Source organism: Cuculus canorus, chromosome 1 (assembly GCF_017976375.1).
Source record: "Cuculus canorus isolate bCucCan1 chromosome 1, bCucCan1.pri, whole genome shotgun sequence".
Lineage (NCBI taxonomy): Eukaryota > Metazoa > Chordata > Aves > Cuculiformes > Cuculidae > Cuculus > Cuculus canorus.
Genome location: NC_071401.1, coordinates 6,659,120 through 6,678,059, shown reverse-complemented (window position 1 = coordinate 6,678,059; position 18,940 = coordinate 6,659,120). Strand labels below are relative to the sequence as shown.

The 18,940-nt window shown below is 42.7% G+C and overlaps 1 protein-coding gene across 1 annotated transcript; it reads right to left on the bottom strand.

Moving 5' to 3' along the window:
* Nucleotides 1–237: 237 nt before the first annotated feature.
* On the bottom strand, nucleotides 238–15,696 carry FDX1 (ferredoxin 1). The gene is made up of 4 exons (XM_054054359.1): nucleotides 15,464–15,696; nucleotides 10,252–10,376; nucleotides 6,615–6,744; nucleotides 238–2,781 (listed from the first exon to the last, which is right to left on the bottom strand). Exons 1-4 carry the CDS (start codon nucleotides 15,619–15,621, stop codon nucleotides 2,667–2,669), a joined length of 528 nt encoding a protein of 175 aa, XP_053910334.1. The 5' UTR covers nucleotides 15,622–15,696; the 3' UTR covers nucleotides 238–2,666.
* Nucleotides 15,697–18,940: the final 3,244 nt, after the last annotated feature.

Sequence of the window (18,940 nt, the reverse complement as noted above, 5' to 3'; positions counted from 1 at the left end):
TTTTGACAGAGAAAGCAAATACCTTCAGAAAATGAGTAATCTGTAATCTTTCTTTAGACAAGGAAATAAACAAATACTTATTTAGCTTTTTTTGATGCTTAATTGTGTGTCATTGCACAGTAATTAATACTTACACTTGAATGTGAAGCTTTAACTGTTAAGCTCCATTTTACACACAGAAATACATTCAATGACTTGGAAATAAAGTGAAAGAAAAAACAATACAAACAAGGTGTGTCAGAAAGTGATATAAAATAAGATTTATTTGCAAATTGTTTGGACAATAAGGAAACAAGTAGCTCTCTGAGCTGTGTGTTTTGGGGATTATACAATTAATTTCTTCACCTTTGGAGATTTCCATTTGCATGCAGTATGAGATACCTCCAGAATTCAAAATGAACTTTGAAGTGTCCTTTTTTGCATTGCTGTACTGAACAATTCCTTTCACAGGCACACCGTAAGACCATCAAAGTCTTTGTAAGGAAAAGCTGGCACAAGAAATGCACAATGAAACAACCTTGGCTTAGAAATAAAACTCACGTGTGAGCTCTTTCGCATTTAAGACAGTGTTAAGCATTTCAGGATTCTCACAAGAAGTGCCTGGTGTGCAAGTGAAAAAAACAAACACAAAACAAAAAAAACCAAGAAAATCCCAAACGCTACAAACACCAACATCTAGATCCAAACACCACAACCATACTGAGACCTTGGATTTCTTTCCTCTGTAAGAATCCACAGTACACCTGGTTACGACCTGAGTTCCCTCTCTTGGAAGCTAAAGAGCCATGCCCCTTGCAAAAAATAATAATTCAAGATGTAATAATAATTACTGTATATAAATGAGCTCTGGACAAAAGCAAGAGAAAGTGAGAGCTGATTTACCTCTGGGCTTGCCTGTGGGAGGGTAAACTCTAGATTATGGTTATAGTCGAAGAGCAAGATAGCCGTATCTTCAGAACATGCCTTCAGTTTATTTCCACCCTTCTCCCTGACCTTGCTCAGTCTTTCAAAAAGTCAGGGAATTTCAATTCTGAAGTCGTATTTTGAATTAAATGAGATGGGAATTGTATTTTGAAACTCTTATATGATTAAACAAGCTGAGCAGACCACATTAAGCATGCGTCGTTCTAGTGGAAAGGCCAAAGGAAACACCATGAAATAAAGAAATAGTTACTCAGAGAGGAAATCAAGGCATCTGAACTAGATCTATATTCAATTCAACATAAAAAGAAATATATTCTAGAACTAACAAAAAGGGAGGGGGTTTCCTTTATGAAGCCCAAAATAACTCAAATATTTGACACTGGAAAAGTAATCATTTTTTAACACTCTCATAAATATAATATTGAAAAATGCCTAGATGTCATTGTCACCAGTTCAAATAAGGCATTGATGAATGCATTAGAGCATTCAAATGTAAAGAAACTGGTTATATACATAAAAATAAGTCCAAACCAAAAAGTATAATAGTAACAACTGTTGTATTAGTGAGAGCCACTTCATTTACATATTTAGGCAACAATAACTGGAGAGAATAATAGTCTTAGAGATTTTATTTAATTTTTGCCTACTTCAGAAAGGCTAAAGCAAGATCCAACTGAATACTCCTTCCTCGTCACCACTCCCCATGCTACAGCACCATGGGCGTCTCCCTGCCCCCGCTGGGGAACCCAGTGCATCTTTACAAAACAAATACATTTGGTCATTTCACATCAACCATTATCAAAATGATCCTGGGAGCACGGCTCAGAATCCAGGATTCTCTTTACGCTGGACGGCCTGGCTAACATCAGACTGCTGCCTGAACAAGCTCAAAACTGAAAGAGTAAGACAAATATCTCAGAACAAATCTCATGTTCACAAATATTGCCTTCTTCAGTCCCAATTCAGCCATACTCAGAGAACTGCAAGAACTCACAATTACCTCCAGTGGATACACTCTCCCATTAGCCAGCTCCAAGGCTTTACTCTAAGCCATGCATATTCCTGCATTGGTGATGCAGTCAAATGTAAATATAGTTAAACTGAGATTTGCTGACTTCTGTTTGGGCAACAGAGATGCACCGCAGCAATTAAGCTGCTGGTGCAAACATTCCATATCAGTCCCTAGATTTCATGGGTTTGTGTTTTCGCAAGACAAAATTTGCCTCATCTCATTAAGATTGCAAAAGTTTGGAAAATCCCTACCCTGAAAATCCACAATTAACTGAGGAAGTACCAGATTTACTGAGGAAGCCGATTGGCTCTGAGAGCACCATCTTCAACAGCAACACTTCAAAAAGACCCCATGCAGTCTTACAACTTCTGTTCTCTAACACATCCAGGTCTGGAACCTAGAAACACCCAGAGGTTTTTAGGAGAAGTTTTGTAGAAGTGATTCAGTTTTCAAACATCATTAAAGATTTTGGCAGAATAACATTATATGAAAACCGTTCATAACACATTTGCTAATGTTTATAACCCAATGATCAGTTATAAGAAGTATTATTGCATTTTAAGCATAAAAATATAGGAGGTTCTATAAAGAAAATTAAAATAGCATTAATCTAATATTGATAGTCATATAAAATAACTCACAATTATGTAAGTTTCCGTATTTAATTACACATTTAAAAATAAGTTATAAAAATAATTAAGCTTCATTAAAACCCCTAAGATATTTTCTTTTAGGAGTTTTTACTCATATCTACTGATTGTCTAACATCAGCAACAGCTTCTGGTACTCGAACAGTCATATTATCCATTGATTTCTTCAAGCAGATTTGGCAGCCTAAACGTGATCTGTGGAGAAATACAATATGTTGTTAGTTTAAGCCAATAACTTTTCTAACAGCCTTTACCCTCTTATGCCTCCAACACTCAGCCATCCCAAACACATCATGATCTAAAACAGCCACCCTTGTGCGTGGCGTCAATCAAGACCAGCAGTGAACTGCAGGCATCAATGCAAAGATACACTTGGCAGTAATCACAATTTACATTAAGTAAACAAGTGAACAAGAGTTCAGTACATCGGATAGTTGTACACCCAGTACTTTCTACTTGATGAGACAACACAGTATGATAAGGGTGACTCTTCCATTTTCAGTGGTTCACTAATAGTTCAGTCAAGTGCAGGGAATGACACTTCAACTCCCAAGAGGCATCTGGCATCTCTAAAGAGATGAAGGCAATGAATCTGAATGAAAACCTCGGCGAAAGCCTGACACATCCAGGGTCTAAAGATGGCCCAACATTCTCACACTAAACTACTCAAGATTGAGTCATTAAGCCAGAAAGGTAAGATCTTTCCTTCATGCTCACTGACTCAAGTGAGGAACTCTCATATCTGTTACTTTTCTCTACAAAAGCTCTGTTGAATTCTTACCATTATTTAGCAGAAACCACCAAAGAAAGCAACAGCCCATAGACACATTATTAATGTGTCCAGAATGGAATAGGACTCACTGTTCTCTAGTTCTGATGATATCATTTTAAAAGGGGGGTTGCTGCCTTCCATTCCTTTGATGCGTAACCAGTTTTAAACCAGCTAATTAAGCTATACCAACAGTAGTTCAGAAGGATCATACTGAATTCCTGTATAACTCCTGGGTGAATGCTACCCAGTCGTTACAACTTGTTACTACTCATTTTAGTTATTTGCTGCAATACTACTTCTACAGATGCATCAGTGAGACAGATACTCCAGGAAGCCTTCTGCAAAGAAATCGCTCCAATTCTTGGACATCCTTTAACATCTTAGAGACAACAATGCAAAACAAACTTTGCTTTTATATTGTCTTTTTATATTTTAAGTGCAACTTCTACATCACCTATTGGCTCTTCACGCAAACAAGTTTCCTGCTCCTGACAGGTTAGCATCATAGAATCACAGAATCACTAGGTTGGAAGGGACCCACTGGATAATAGAGTCCAACCATTCCTATCAATCCCTAAACCATGCCCCTCAGCACTTCATCCACTCATCCTTTAAACACCTCCAGGGAAGGTGACTCAACCATCTCCCTGGGCAGCCTCTGCCAGTGCCCAATGACCCTTTCCGTGAAAAATTTTTTCCGGATGTCCAGTATTAGAAACCAGTATTAGAAACCAGTATTCTTCGATTTTCTAGCAAGCTGTTTCTCAGCTTATTTTTTTCCTCAGTATTCTTTCTAAATATTTAACTTGCCATGGTTTGCAACTCTTCTATGTTACTACTTTTAATAGTCTCTACTCTTCTGCAGTTATTCAAAACAATTCTATTTTAACCCTTCTAATTAGCCCCTTATTTAAAAAAAATTAGCTTTCATGGCAGCTGCTAGCTGAAACCTTTGCAAATCCAGAGTCACTGACAAGAAAAAGCTGTCATCCTTACAATGGTGACAGAGTATAGCAGTGCATCTCTGTGATAATTACAGAAGTGTATATCATCACATGAGATCAGGTAGCCTATAGCAAATATCAGTCACTTAAAGCTCCGTTTTGCATAAAAGTCGTCCTGTCACATATATGAAAGATCCCTGGCCACACGAAGACTACATGGTGTTAGGACAACCAAAGAAAAGTAACAAGAATCTCCAGAGATTCTAAAACTTAACTTGGTCTGAAGCACTTTTGAGATAAAATAATAGAAATATTTAAACAGAGTGCTCTAGCTTTCTACTGTTTTTCAGTTCTTCAGTAAAACCACATTGTCTAAACCTTTAATTAAAAGATGGCCAAAGAAAAATTTTTTATTAGCTCACTGACCTCCAGAGCTATTTAGGAACTCGTTTGACTCAGAACCTAAAATATACGCTTACGAGAACTGTGGTAGACAGCAAGAGTGAAGTAAACTCACTTTTAAAAGGCTTATGATTTTTCCAAAATTGAAAATGTATTTTGAGAGACAGGAAAAAGGATAAAACAAAAGAAGCCGAAACAAGTTGCTTATAGTTTGACTCCTCCGCCTTCACAACCTCCCAGAAAAGTTAAGATTTGTTTGAAGTGATAAAAAGTGTACCTTCTTGCAGAAATGGTTAGTATAGGATTCCTATTACTGTTATAAGGAGAAAATGAGTTAGAGTACTTTACAGAGAAATAAAACACCCCTACGCTATACAGGCCAGCTATAAAGGCCTCTGACATCAACAGAAAGATTCTCAGGAACTTCAACAAGCAGTTCCATTGAAGCACGAAGGAAAGTGCTTACAAAACCCTTTAAGGCACAGCTGCCTGCCGTTCATGTGGGTATATTCTATGAAGATGGTGTACACATAGCCTGTAAGCGGTGCAGCCCACTAGGAACGGGTCTGTGATGAGGATGTGATACTAATTACATGGCCTATGATGGTAGGGGAGATGTAGAAGAGAGGGTTACCACAGACTACCACCAGTCTAATCCTATGCACCAAAATGCCCATCAGCAGCTAAAGCACTTTAGGATTAGCTTCACCCAAAAGCCAGTTTGGCTTGGGTTCTCCAAGAGCACTCTGATATGAACCGAAGCACGACAAGCGCAGAAATTGCCACACAGGACACTTTATTCTAGAAAAGACTCGGGTGAAAGATCTTATCAACGTAGGTAAATACCAAAGAGGTTGTGGAGTCTCCATCCTTGGAGATAGGCAAAAGCCATCTGGACATGGTCTTGGGCATCAGCTCTAGGTGTCCCTGCTTGAGCAGGGCTTGGACTAGATGACCTCAAGAGGTCCCTTCCAACCTCAACCTTTCTGTGATTCTGTGAAAAGAAGATCTGACCAAAACTAAAATACTAACATAAATACATTCAAATAATACATTAACTAGCTACAGACTAATGTAGACAGAAAAAAGAGGGGAAGAGAAGGGTAATAAGAACAAGAGACAGCAGTGGCAAAGTTTCTGTTGAAGAAACTGGGCTTTTGGTCATACATCAGTATTTGACTTCTGCACCAGACACCTCTGAAAAGCAAATACTGGCAAGTGCTGCGCTTCAGTTTAGAAAAACAGTACCAATCTTTTTTTAATATCAATTTAGATACACAATATTTAAACTTGGCAGTCCCTTTTGTGTAACAGAACCTAGCTATTCAGAATGCCCTGATCAGTTTGCAATAAGAATACTGGACTGATCCTTTTTTTAGGTCTATATACATTTCTGTAAATGTGAAATGCATAAGCATGGAGATTTCCGAGGTTTAAATATATTATGTCAGTACATGATAGGGATGAGCAGGAGAGCAGCCCTGCAGAGAAGGACTTGGGGGTGCTGGTTGATGTGAAGCTCAACATAAGCTGGCAACATGTACTTGCAGCCTAGAAGTATCCAACTGTATCCTGGGCTGCGTCAAAAGAAGCGTGGCCAGCAGGGTGAGGGAAGTGATTCTGCCCCTCTATTCCTCTCTTGTGAGACCTCATCTGGAATACTGTCTCCAGTTCTGGAATGCTCAATGTAAGAAGGATATGGAGCTGTTGGAACAGGTCCAGAGGAGGGCTACAAAGATGATCCGAGGGCAGCCTGATCTAGTGGGATGTCCCTGCCCATGGCAGGGGGGTTGTAACTAGATGATCTTTAAAGGTCCCTTCCAACCCAAACTATTCTATGATTCTATGACTGCCCCACCTGCAAACCACTACCTCAAAGAAAGGCAAAACCAAGTGTTAGGTTGCCTTACGTTTCTGTGAGGCCATATGCCAGGTCCAGCATGTCCATCTCTTCATCAGTAATTGCATCTAGTTTCTCAAATACGTGGTCTTCAAAGATTAAATGACAAGTTGAACACGCTAGCGTTCCTTCACATGCACCTAAAGATAAAAAAAAAAAAAATCAAGATAAGAGAAATTCCAAGTTTCAAATTACAGCAAAACTTCAGAAGAAATCCTTCATGTATAAAAGTGTCTCATACAAGTATCTCTGTTAATTAGTAAATAATTATTGTTTCATACATTTCCACTTTCATATCTACTCTGCATTCGACTATCAATAGTATTTCTACAGTTCCTACAAGATTTACTTAAATGTTATAGTTAGCTAAAATAATTAACTAATTCCCTTTCTATCATTTAAAGACAGGAAAGCTTTCTGCTCCAAGAACACAAAAACAGACAGACAACACTGTCAACCACTATCTAATTTATTGTCAAGGTTGACCCTTCTACCCCTCTCTTTCCTATGGTTTTGAGAAAGTTTCCTCATGGAGTTCAACAGAAAACACTTGCTATACAAAAAAATCCTCAGAATTATAGGAAGGAGGGGTTTTATACTTGCCATTTCTCCTCACTCAGCAGAACACTACTTCACAGCAACAGAGGTAGTCATACTAGGGAGAGATGGTTTTCTCTGTGTTTAAGAGGCCTACACGTAGGTCCAATTCAATGATCTAATAACTTGCTAGGGTTGTACAGAACGAGCACCAACTACATCTACCTGCTAGAAGAATTAAGGGCATCACAGGACAATAACAGTTTAAACATTAACAAGTCTGTTTGTGCCACTGTACAGGACTGGCACAGAATTCTCCACTTCGCTAAAAAAGAAACATGCAACTTCTAGAGGAGGAGAAACCTGAACTCATCCTGCTTGTGTCGGGGTTCAGGTCAGGACAAACCCGCACCTCTGACATAAACTGATAACAGAGAAACAGGTGAGACATTAGCCAAGTTTCATTTATTTACCCATTTCCACGAAAGCAGAACAAAGGATATCATGACCACATCACCTTTGTACTCATATGGAAACAAAGGGAAGCATGGCTGCATGTCTAACCACTGCTACAAAAAGAAACAGTGGGGTTCAGTGTCAGGCCACAAGAACCACACAGAAAGCACCATGCTGCTACATGTAGTAATGGTATCAACAGATGTATTCAAAGATAGCATGACACTGTACTAGAAGACAAGGTTATTAAAATACAGCAAGTCTTCCAAGTGCATACAAATGCGTGTGTCAAAGTAGAGTTCAACACAGTGCCAAACAATGTAACATTTGTCATATCACCAGCTTAAGCATTTTAATGTCGGGGCAGGTCAGGAGAGAAGGGGGAAAAGAAAAAAACAGAGAGAAAACACTGAGCAGTCTTTTTGAACAACGGAAGGTCTTTCTCCAACTGAAAGCTAGGAATAGCAAACAGAGTGCAGCTGAATCATTCAGCTGTTCGCTAAGTCTTTACACAAAGATATTTCTATTATTATTACTGCACATGGGATGCCCCCTAGTGACAGAACAGGCAACATTTAAGTTTTACATTTTTTACTTTTTTCTAGACATAGAACATACATTTTTACATAACTTATACTGCATTATTTCTCTGCCATAGTGCAATGTTTCATTAGCAAGTGATTATTGAAATGGAACTAATGTACATTATAATTAAAGATTGTTACAGTATCTCAAATTTTCTTGGCTTCTGTTTAGTGATGGCATTATCTTTCTTTTCCCTCTTTATCACAACGCTTTAACATGGGTAATATTTACACAGAATAGAAGAACACTTACTGTACAACAGAAGCAGAGTAGCAATAAGCCTATACAACACATTTAATAAGTGACGCAAAGCTAGATACCCCAACACATTTTTTAAGAGACAGTTGTTATTCCCCCAACTGTATGCAAGCCTGGAAACGAGTCGCCTCAGACGTAAGTCTGAGATTTAACATCCTATCAAATATTTTTATTACAAGCAGTGAATTTTATTTGCACTTAAATAAAACACATCTCTTGATTTCAAACTGTGCTACACTAGCTTTATTTTTTTCCCCTCTAATTACTCCATGCTATACATTCAGTCATGCAGACTGTACTTCGCTTCCTGCTTTAGTTTGTACTATTAATTCTTAAGCTCACATTCATATAAATATCTGTCCTGAGGTATTTAGTTGCCATTATCAAATACCACTGCTTGCATGGGCAGAATCCCAAAACGACAATGGAGCTAACTATTGAAAGTGCAAAAGTTTGAAGGAATAGGGAGGTGTTATAGCTTACTCCTATTTTGATTTTAAACAGAACTTGTACCAAGCTATAATTCCACTATGGCATGGGTCTCCTTTACTCTAGTCCTTCTATACAAATTAAACTTCTTGTGCTTCCCTGGTAACTGACATGGATTTGATTGTTTCTTTCACTTAGCAAGGGACAACGACTCCATACATCACTACAGGCTTGGGAAGGAGTAGCTAGAAAGCTGCCTGGCAGAGAAGGACCGGGGGGGTGTTGGCTGACAGCAGCTGAACGTGAGCCAGCAGTGTGCCCAGGTAGCCAAGAAAGCCAACAGCATCTTGGCCAGTATCAGAAACAGTGTGGCCAGCAGGACCAGGGAGGTGACTGTGCCCCTGTATTTGCTGTTGGTGAGGTTGCACCTTGAAACTTGTGTTCAGTTTTGGGCCCCTCACTACAAGAGCGACATTGAGGTGTTGAAGCGTGTCCAGAGAAGGGCAACGAAGCTACTGAAGGGACTGAAGAACAAGTATATTATGAGGAGTGGCTGAGGGAAATGGGGTTGCTTAGCCTTGAGAAAAGTATGCTGAAGGGAGATCTTATCACTGTCTACAATTCCCTGAAAGGAGGTTGTAGGGAGGTGGGTGCTAGTCTCTTCTCGGAAGGGATGGGTGACAGGATGAGAGGAAATGGCCTCAAGCTGCACCAAGGGAGGTTCAGATTAGACATGAGATAAAATTCCTTCAGGAAAAGGGTTCTCAGGCACCGGTATAGGCTGCCCACGGAGGAGGCTGTCACCATCCCTGGAGGTATTTAAAAGGCGGGTAGATGAGGTGCTCAGGTACCTGGTTTAGTAGTGGACAGGTAGAGTTGGACCCGAGCTCAAAGGTCTTTTCCAACCAAGCAATTCTACGATTCTATGAAACACTACAGCAATTTGTGCTATGAAAAGCCTGATAATAAACTAAGACAGTATGGCAATACTGAAGTGACCAGACACTGTTAGAAATACACTACTATTCAGAAGAAATACACCTCAGAAGAGTCTGCAGATGGTATCTTTCTGCTTCCACCCACAGTACTCTGTCTACATTCCCCTCCTCTAACATTAAAGCAAGGCTCACTCCAAGTATTTTTTTAGAATTTGATGCAAAGTAGTATTGTATGAACCTGCAGGAAAAAAGGAGGGGAGAAAATCCAAATAAAGTACAGCTCCGTCTTATAAATAAATTCAAAAATAACTATTAACTTACAGTTGGACTCTATGATGGCAAGAGTCTTTTCCAACTTAAATAAGTCTATACATATTCATGAACAAACTGGTAATAGAACACAATTTCTAGATACCAAATACAGTATTCAATGAGTCTACTTACCAAAACCATCTATATCTAGATTATTATCAACCACAACATCCAGCAGTGAATCCCCAGGTTTTCCTTTGGCTGTTAGTTTCTCACCATCACGGTTTATGAAATGAACAGTTATTTTATCGTCTGAGCTGAAAAAGAAAAGTATACTGGAATTAAAGAAACAATTCTAGAATTTTTTAGCGCTTTAAAACTGATTGAATTCTACTAAACCATTAATCACTGTCAATTCTAAGAGTACAGAAATGCACATTAGTGGCTTTTAAAAGCTGTAACAGGTACAGGTACTTGCTGCTGTACATCAAATAAAGACCTATGAAAAAATAAGGAAAAAAAATGGTTTGTGTTTCCTCACCAGAAGCTATACAGGACCCTGATGATTTCCCTTTCACTGAAGAGAGTTAGAACTATTTTATTTTAGGCACAACATCTGTACTTTTAATCAAACAAAAGAGCTTATTTTCAATATTTCCCTACACACCTTTCTGCAGACTCCTGCTCTGAATCTATGAAATTTTAATTGCTCTCATCATTAACACTTAAGACAAAGTTTAAATTTTCTCATTTCTACTTTAAGAGTTTAAGACATTTTACTTTATTAGTTCCAAAATTTAGTTCTCCTCTCCTCCCAAAAATGGAAAGACTCCAAAAACATTCTGCTTTTTTTGAGCACAGACTCTCTTAGGATTTCACGCTGTGAATATTAATTACAGTGAAATTCAAATTCTTGACATTGGCTTCAAAGAAAGAATGGTTTGTATTTTCCTGCTTTGCTTTTCAGACAATTTTGTTTATTTAAGAAAAAAATCTCTTGCAGTCTCCATAAAAATTTCTTCAGACTAAAGTTTTCAATAAGGAAAAAAATAGAAGGTTTTTGTTTTCCATATCATGTAATTTCACATACAAATTAAAGGAAAACTTTTAATAAACTAACAAATAAAATACAGTTTGTTTGGGTTTAAGCAGACTATTTTCTTTCCTATAGTAAGCAGGTAAAACAAGACAAACTTGTTGGATGCATAGTGAAGAAAGCTCCCAAGAGATGAAAGATACAAATAGAACAACTGAAAGCTAATGCAAAAACCTATGCGAAATCCACATTTAAGAACAGCACACTTACTATCACCTTCAATCTTAATAGTAACTGTGGGCCTTGAGTGATCTATCATACAGAAAGCATACAAGCCTGAAAATCAAATCACCTCCTGGATATCTCTAACCTGTAGAGCTGAACAGTAAAGCAGAAGTTTGAAAGTGGCCATATTGAAACATCAGTAAACAGATTATTTTTGGAACTGGCTGTAAAACAAAACATGGTTTTAGCAATCCATCCTGGCTTGTTTTGAAAAACAACAAATGTTTGTTGCTCTAGACTTAATATATTTGCCATAACCCTAAGCCCAGTTGGCAGCAGGCGCCATGATTCATTATGATGTCATGTTCAATTGTACTCGTATCATCCCTCAGTCCATTCTCTGGAAGGCAGCCACAAGCTACTATTAACCATAAATTCATTCCAAAATTGTAATCAATAACGAAGGGTTGACCTTTCTGAACTGCAGGATGCAGCTGAAGCATGCATGAAATAAAATACAGCAGTCTTAAAGATACGTCTTTACAAAGTGTAATTAATGCTGCACAGTCAGCTGTGATATCAAAGGACCACCTCCAGCACAGGGGGTGGGTTTAAGTTACCACTCTGCTCTTCTTTTTTCTCCTCTGCTGCGCTAACACCTCCCACAGCACAACCAAGAAAACAAGCACCACTTCTTAGATATACTAGTACAAAACTCACCACTTCCACTAGTAGTTTAAGACTGATGAGTTTAGATTGCACGTGGAAAGGTACAGAGTCACGTTCTGGCAGCCAAAGTAGAACCACTGACAGCATAATTCTAAACTGCTTCAAGAAGTCCTTCCAGAGCTCTCTCTCATTTACTGAGCTATTTATGTCAATGTGACAAACACAGCCCTAACGAGAGACACAATGCCAGATGTACATGCATTTATGAGTATCCTCTGCCCAAGGTATAGACACAATAAGTACTAAATATATGTTGAATATCTAAAACATATCCTTTCCTCTACTATAGGATGAGGTGATCACAAGTAACATGGACCAACGAATAAGATGCCTGGCCATCCACTAGATCACTGGAACCTTTAGAAAAGACAAGTCATCTCCCTTCCGGTTCAGAGAATCATAGAATGTCCTGAGTTTAAAGGGAACCACAAGGATCATCGAGTCCAACTCTTGTCCCTGCACAGGACAACCCCGACATTCACATCATGTGTCTGACAGCATTGTCCAAATGCTTCTTGAATATTGAAAACATGCCTGAAAGCGTCTTCACCTGTGAGTACACTTTCGTCTGGCACAAGAAGAACTGTCTTGCACCCCTCCCACCCCCCTTCCCCACTTCATTCTGTCTCCAACACTCCCACTGTCATGCAGTAAACTTGGTCTGGAAAGAAAACTGTCTGAAATGCAGCCTTCACAGGTCCAACAGCCATATGAATGTCAGAACCAGGACACAGTCTGATCTGCCCCTTACAGATTCACATCAGTTTAAAACAATTGTGTTACTGCAACTTCATGATGCAATGACACAATCTAAGCTTCATGATGAGCTTACACCAGTCTCTTTCCAATATAAAAACGTGGGTTTGGATGATCTCCACTCCAAACACCCTGTTGTCACCATCCTTGCACCGATACTACCACAAGTCAACACATTTTGCAAATCTGGCTGAAGATCAACCATAAAATTGAAGTAGTCCCAGCTGAACCAGAAAGCAAAACTGACAGAACACAACAAGTGACTGTCCACAACAAAAGTGAGGAAACAGGACTGAGAGCCCCTTTTCGGTAGTAACAATCTTAACACTAGCCTCAGGCAGCTGTGAACTCACTGTGCATGCCTAACTGGTATATAACATGCAGCAATGGGACAAACTGAAATACTACCACTAAGTCACTGGCTTTTGTTAAAGATCACTACAGCAATCAATCTTTACTATAAAACTTAACCCACTCTGGTTGATAGCTGAAACTAAAGTTTATTTATTTGTAACAAAGTTAGAGAGAGCCTTCTTAAGTCTTCCAGTAGGATGTGTTTTTCTGCTAGTGCCATCTCTACCACTCTTCACATAGCTTAAATGTTTAAATTAAAGGAAAAGAAAAAATCACTGAGACTTTATTGTGCAAGAGCCTGAGCAGTAAAGATACTCTCAGAAGTGTGTCTGCATAATAACCAAGACCAGTTAGATATTCAAAACACACACTGTGCAGATCTTTTCAGTGATTGGGAGATACCATTAAAAAAAATAATCAGACATGCATCAAACAATATTTAGGCTTTAGAAACTTTAAGTTAACATGGCTTTAGTCTACCCAGATACTGTTTGCATAAAGAAAAAAAAAAAAGCCGCCATACAGTGAACTAGTCACAGGCAATCAACATGGAGCATGTGTCAGATCTACGCAAGTATAAACATCCTCAGGATTATCAAGAGGAACAAAACATATTTTGTGTTATCTGTATAAAGCAGAAATGCCAATTCATTGCAGGAGTTCAGTGCTGTGCAGGAATTGCCACAGAGAGCACAGAGGACACTTTTGTTGCTCTCTTCAGAAAGATTGATCATATAAAGTCTTGGCTGATCATATGAAGTCTAAATATACCTGAGCTCCCTTTGCCCCGTGACTGGCTACCTGTGCCTGAGCTGACACCAGTACAGGGCTCAGCTGCACCTATGGTAACTTAGGTGTCCACATGACCCCAACTGAAAAATTACTTAACACAAAAATGTATCACAAATTTTTAGCACCTTTACAAGGAATAATTCTGAAGTTAAACCCGATTCAACTGTAACATTGACTCCATCTTGGTGACCTGCCACTTTGCCTCTACATCAGCTATTAAGAAGTCAATGATCTTTAAGGTCCCGTCCAACCCAAACCATTCTATGGTGCTACAACTCCAGTTTATCTTTCCATACTATCAACGGGAGGTCAAGATCCCAAAGGCCCTGAGACTTCACCGTGCTGCATGGTCAGCCCCCAAGACCTCCACCCCCTAGGTGACCCTGCAGCAGGCAGGGCTGAGGCACTGGATCATGAAAGGTCACTCACTGGGTGCCAGCATGAGTGGCCCTGCCACTGTTGGCTAGAGGCCCTGGATGCCCTCAGCACCCAGTGCCCTCAGCACCCAGACCCCAGGGCGCCCTCACCACCAGATGCCCTCAGCACCAAGGCCCCAGGCACCCTCAGCACAGAGTGTACTCAGCATGGAGGCTCTCGGTGCCCTCAGCACAGAGTCCCTGGGGGCCCTCAGCACTGGCTGCTCTCAGCACCGAGGCTCCAAGATCCCCTCAGCACTGAGGCCCTGGGTGCCCTTCAGCACAGGGTGCGCTCAGCACTGAGGACCCAGGCACGCTCAGCACTGGGTGCCCTCAGCACCAGGCACACTCGGTACAGGGTATGGTCACCACTAAGCCACCAGGTGCCCTCAGCACTGGGCGCGCTTGGCACCAGAACCCTGGGTGCCCTCAGCACTGGGGGTCCTCTCTGCACCAGATGCCCTTCAGCACTGAGCACCCTCCACACTGAGAGCCCGGGGCACCCCCAGCACCGAGGCCCTGGAGTGACCTCAGCACCGGGTGCCCTCAGCACAGTGTGTGCTCACAACTGAGGCACCAAATGCCCTCAGCAAGGAAGCTCTGGGTGCCCTCAGCACCGAGACTCCAGGTCTCCTCAGCACCAGATGCCCTCAGCACTGAGGGCCTGGGCACACTTAGCACAGAATGCTGTCAGCACTGGGGCCCTGGGCACACTCAGCACCGGGTGCCCTCAGTAAGGAGGCTCTGGGTGCCCCCAGCACAGGGTGCCCTCAGTAAGGAGGCTCTGGGTGCCCCCAGCACAGGGTGCCCTCAGTAAGGAGGCTCTGGGTGCTCTCAGCACCAAGACCCCAGGTTCTCTCAGCATCAGGGGCCCTCAGCACTGAGGTGCCCGGGTGCCCTGAGCACCGGGCGTCCTCAGCACGGAGTGTGCTCAGCATGGAGGCTCTGGGTGCCCTCTGCACTGTCTCCTTGGCACCCAGAGTCCCCTCAGCACACAGAGCCCCGGGTCCTCTCTGCCCCGGGGTCCCCTCAGAGCGCTGGATCCCCTCAGCCCCGAGCGCGGCCCAGAGGGGCCTCCCGTCTCCGACCGTCTTACCTGAGCGCCGCCCGGGAAGAGAGGCCGAAGAGCCGCGCTGCCCTCACAGTGCCGCAGCCTGGCCTGGTCGCGGCTGCCGGCGAGGCGGAAAAGAGCCATCGGCGGGAAGAAGCGGCGGCGGCGGCACGGAGGAGCCGTGCCGGCCCCGGGGCGGCCATGGCGGCGGGACAGGAGCAAAGTCCCGGCGCTTACGCCTCTGGCGCAAGCTGCGGCAATTCTCCTAACAGACTACGTAGCGTATGTCCCGCCCCGCTTTTGACTGCGCGACAGGGAAGGAGGGAGGTCACGAAAAGTGCGCAGCAATAGGACGGGCTTTACGGAAAAGGCGCAGGGCGAGGGGCTGGGAGGGGGCGGGGTTTGTCCCCTCAGCTCCCCTCGAGCTCCCTCAGGTCACAGCAGAGGGCCGGGAGGGTTCGGTGGCGTTATTTCATCCGTGGAGGTGTTCAAGGCTAGGCTGGATGGTGCCTTGAGCGACCTGATTTAGTGGGAGGTGTCCCTACCCATGGCAGGGGCCTTGGAATTAGATAATCTTTACGCAGGCTGTCCAAAGGGATCTGAACAGGCTGGACCGCTGGGGTGAGACCAATGGCATGAGGTGTAACAAGGCCAAATGCCAGGTCCTGCACTTGGGACACAACAACCCCATAGAGCTCTACAGACTAGGGAAAGAGTGGCTGGAAAGCTGCCTGGAGGAGAAGGACCTGGGTGTGCTGGCTAACAGGCGACTCAACATGAGCCAGCAGTGTGCCCAGGTGGCCAAGAAGGCCAATGGCATCTTGGCATGTGTCAGAAATGGCATGGCCAGCAGGTCTGCGGAGGTGATTCTGCCCCTATGCTCAGCACTGGTGAGACAGCACCTCTAATACTGTGTTCAGTTCTGAGCCCCTCGCTACAAGAAGGATGTTGAGGCTCTGGAGCGTGTCCAGAGAAGAGCAACGAAGCTGGTGAAGAGGCTGGAGAACAAGTCTTAAGGGGAGAGACCGAGGGAACTGGTGTTGTTTAGCCTTGAGAAGAAGAGGCTGAGGGGAGACCTTATTGCTCTCTACAACTGCCTGAAAGGAGATTGTAGAGAGGCGGGTGCTGGCCTCTCCTCCCAAGTGACAGGTGATAGGACAAGGGGGAATGGCCTCAAGCTGCACCAGGGGAGGTTCAGACTGGATATCAGGAAAAAATTTTTCACAGAAAGAGTCATTGGGCACTGGAACAGGCTGCCCAGGGAGGTGGTTGAGTCACCATCCCTGGAAGTATTTAAAAGACAGGTAGAGGAGGTGCTCATGGACATGGTTTAGTGGCGGATAGGAATGGTTGGGCTTGATGATCCAAGAGGTCTTTTCCAATCTGATGAATCTATGATCCTATGGTGCTCCCAAATCCAAGCCTTAGACCTCGTCTTCCTGGGAATCTGGTCCCACAGAAACTGACGTGTCTTGCCCTGCCCCCCAGTTGGTCTTTGGATCACAGAATCACAGAGTGACCTGAGTTGGAAGGGACCTGGACAGGCTGGAGAAGTGGGCATGTGAGAACCTCATGAGGTTCAACAAGGCCAAGTGCAAGGTCCTATAACTGGATCGGGACAATTCCCGATTTCAATACAGGATGAGGGATGATGTGATTGAGAGCAGCCCTGCAGAGAAAGAGTTTGGGGTGCTGGTGGATGAGACGCTTGACATGAGCCAGCAATGTGCGCTCGCAGCCCAGGTGGCCAATCGTATCCTGGGCTGCATCAAAACAAGTGTGGCCAGCAGGCCAAGGGAGGGGATTCTGCCCCTTTATTCCTCCATTGTGAGACCTCATCTGGAGTATTGTGTCTAGTTCTGGAATCCTCAACGTAAGAAGGATATGGAGCTGTTGGAACGGGTCCAGAGGAGGACTACAAAGATGATCAGAGGGCTGGAGCACCTTCCATAAGAGGAAAGGCTGAGAGAGTTGGGCTTGTTCAGCCTGGAGAAGAGAAGGCTCCGAGGAGATCTTATAGCGGCCTGAAGGAGGCCTACAAGAAAGCTGGGGAGGGACTGTTAACAAAGGCTTGTAGTGATAGGATGAGGGGCAAAACTAGAGAGGGGCAGATTTAGGTTAGACGTAAGGAAGAATTTCTTCACCATGAGAGTGGTGAGGCACTGGAACAGGTTGCCCAGGGAAGTTGTTACTGCTCCCTCCTTGGAGGTGTTCAAGGCCAGGCTGGATGCAGCCTTGGGCACCCTGATCTACTGGGAGGTGTCCCTGCCCATGGCAAGGGGGTTGTAACTGGATGATCATAAGGTCCCTTCCAACCCAAACTATTCTATGACTCTAGGATCATTGGATCCAGTGCTTGTCCCTGCACAGGACACTCCGACATTCACACCAGGTGTTTGAGAGCATTTTCCAAATGCTTCTTGAATACCAAAAACATGCCTGAAAGCGTCTTCACCTGTGATTATCCTTTCATCGTGCGCTAGAAGAACTGTCTTGGCCCCTCTCTGTTGTTCATTCTATCTCCAACACTCACACCGTCATGCAGTAAACTTGGTCTGGAAAGAAAACTGTCTGAAATGCAGCCTTCACAGGTAACGGCCATATGAATGTCAGAACCAGGACACAGTCTGATCTGCCCCTTACAGATTCACATCAGTTTAAAACAATTGTGTTACTGCAACTTCATGATGCAATGACACAATCTAAGCTTCATGATGAGCTTACACCAGTCTCTTTCCAATATAAAAACGTGGGTTTGGATGATCTCCACTCCAAACACCCTGTTGTCACCATCCTTGCACCGATACTACCACAAGTCAACACATTTTGCAAATCTGGCTGAAAATCAACCATAAAATCGAAGTAATCCCACCTGAACCAGCAAGAAAAACTGACTGAAATGCCACTGCCCACAACAAAAGTGAGGAAACGGGACTGAGACCCCATTTTTGGAAGTGAAGAACCTGTTCCTAATATCCAACCTAAACCTCTCCTGGCACATCTTCCTGCCATTCCCTCAGGTCCCATCATTGGTTGCCAGAGGGAGGAGATGAGCACCTGCTCCTTCTCCTCCCACTGTGATGAACCTGTTGATACAAGAAGTAGTTACTACTGCAAAAAGTGGTATATTTTGATTTAAGTAACTGTATTTTTTTGAAAGTTAGACAAACTGTCCCTCTGATAGGAGGCTTTTTTATACCATGTTCTTTTCAAATTGTGTTTTTCCAGACACACTTCTTCGAGAAATGGTAAAGTCTTATGTAAATTATGATCTGTGCTGAACAGGTGTGTCTTCTATAATCACTTCCTTTTGTAGTTGTTCTATATCTAAAAATGCATGGTTAGGCAGAGAACTGGCTCCAAAGCTTCAATTAGCAGAGATTTGGCAGTTGTAAAGTTCATAACAACAGTAAAATTAGTCCTTGGAAAGTAATAGATTACGCCTAATCTAAATAGATTTTCCTAAATGGGAAAATTTATACATATGCATGCAAGTGAGAAATGTATTCTTGTTATGTGTGA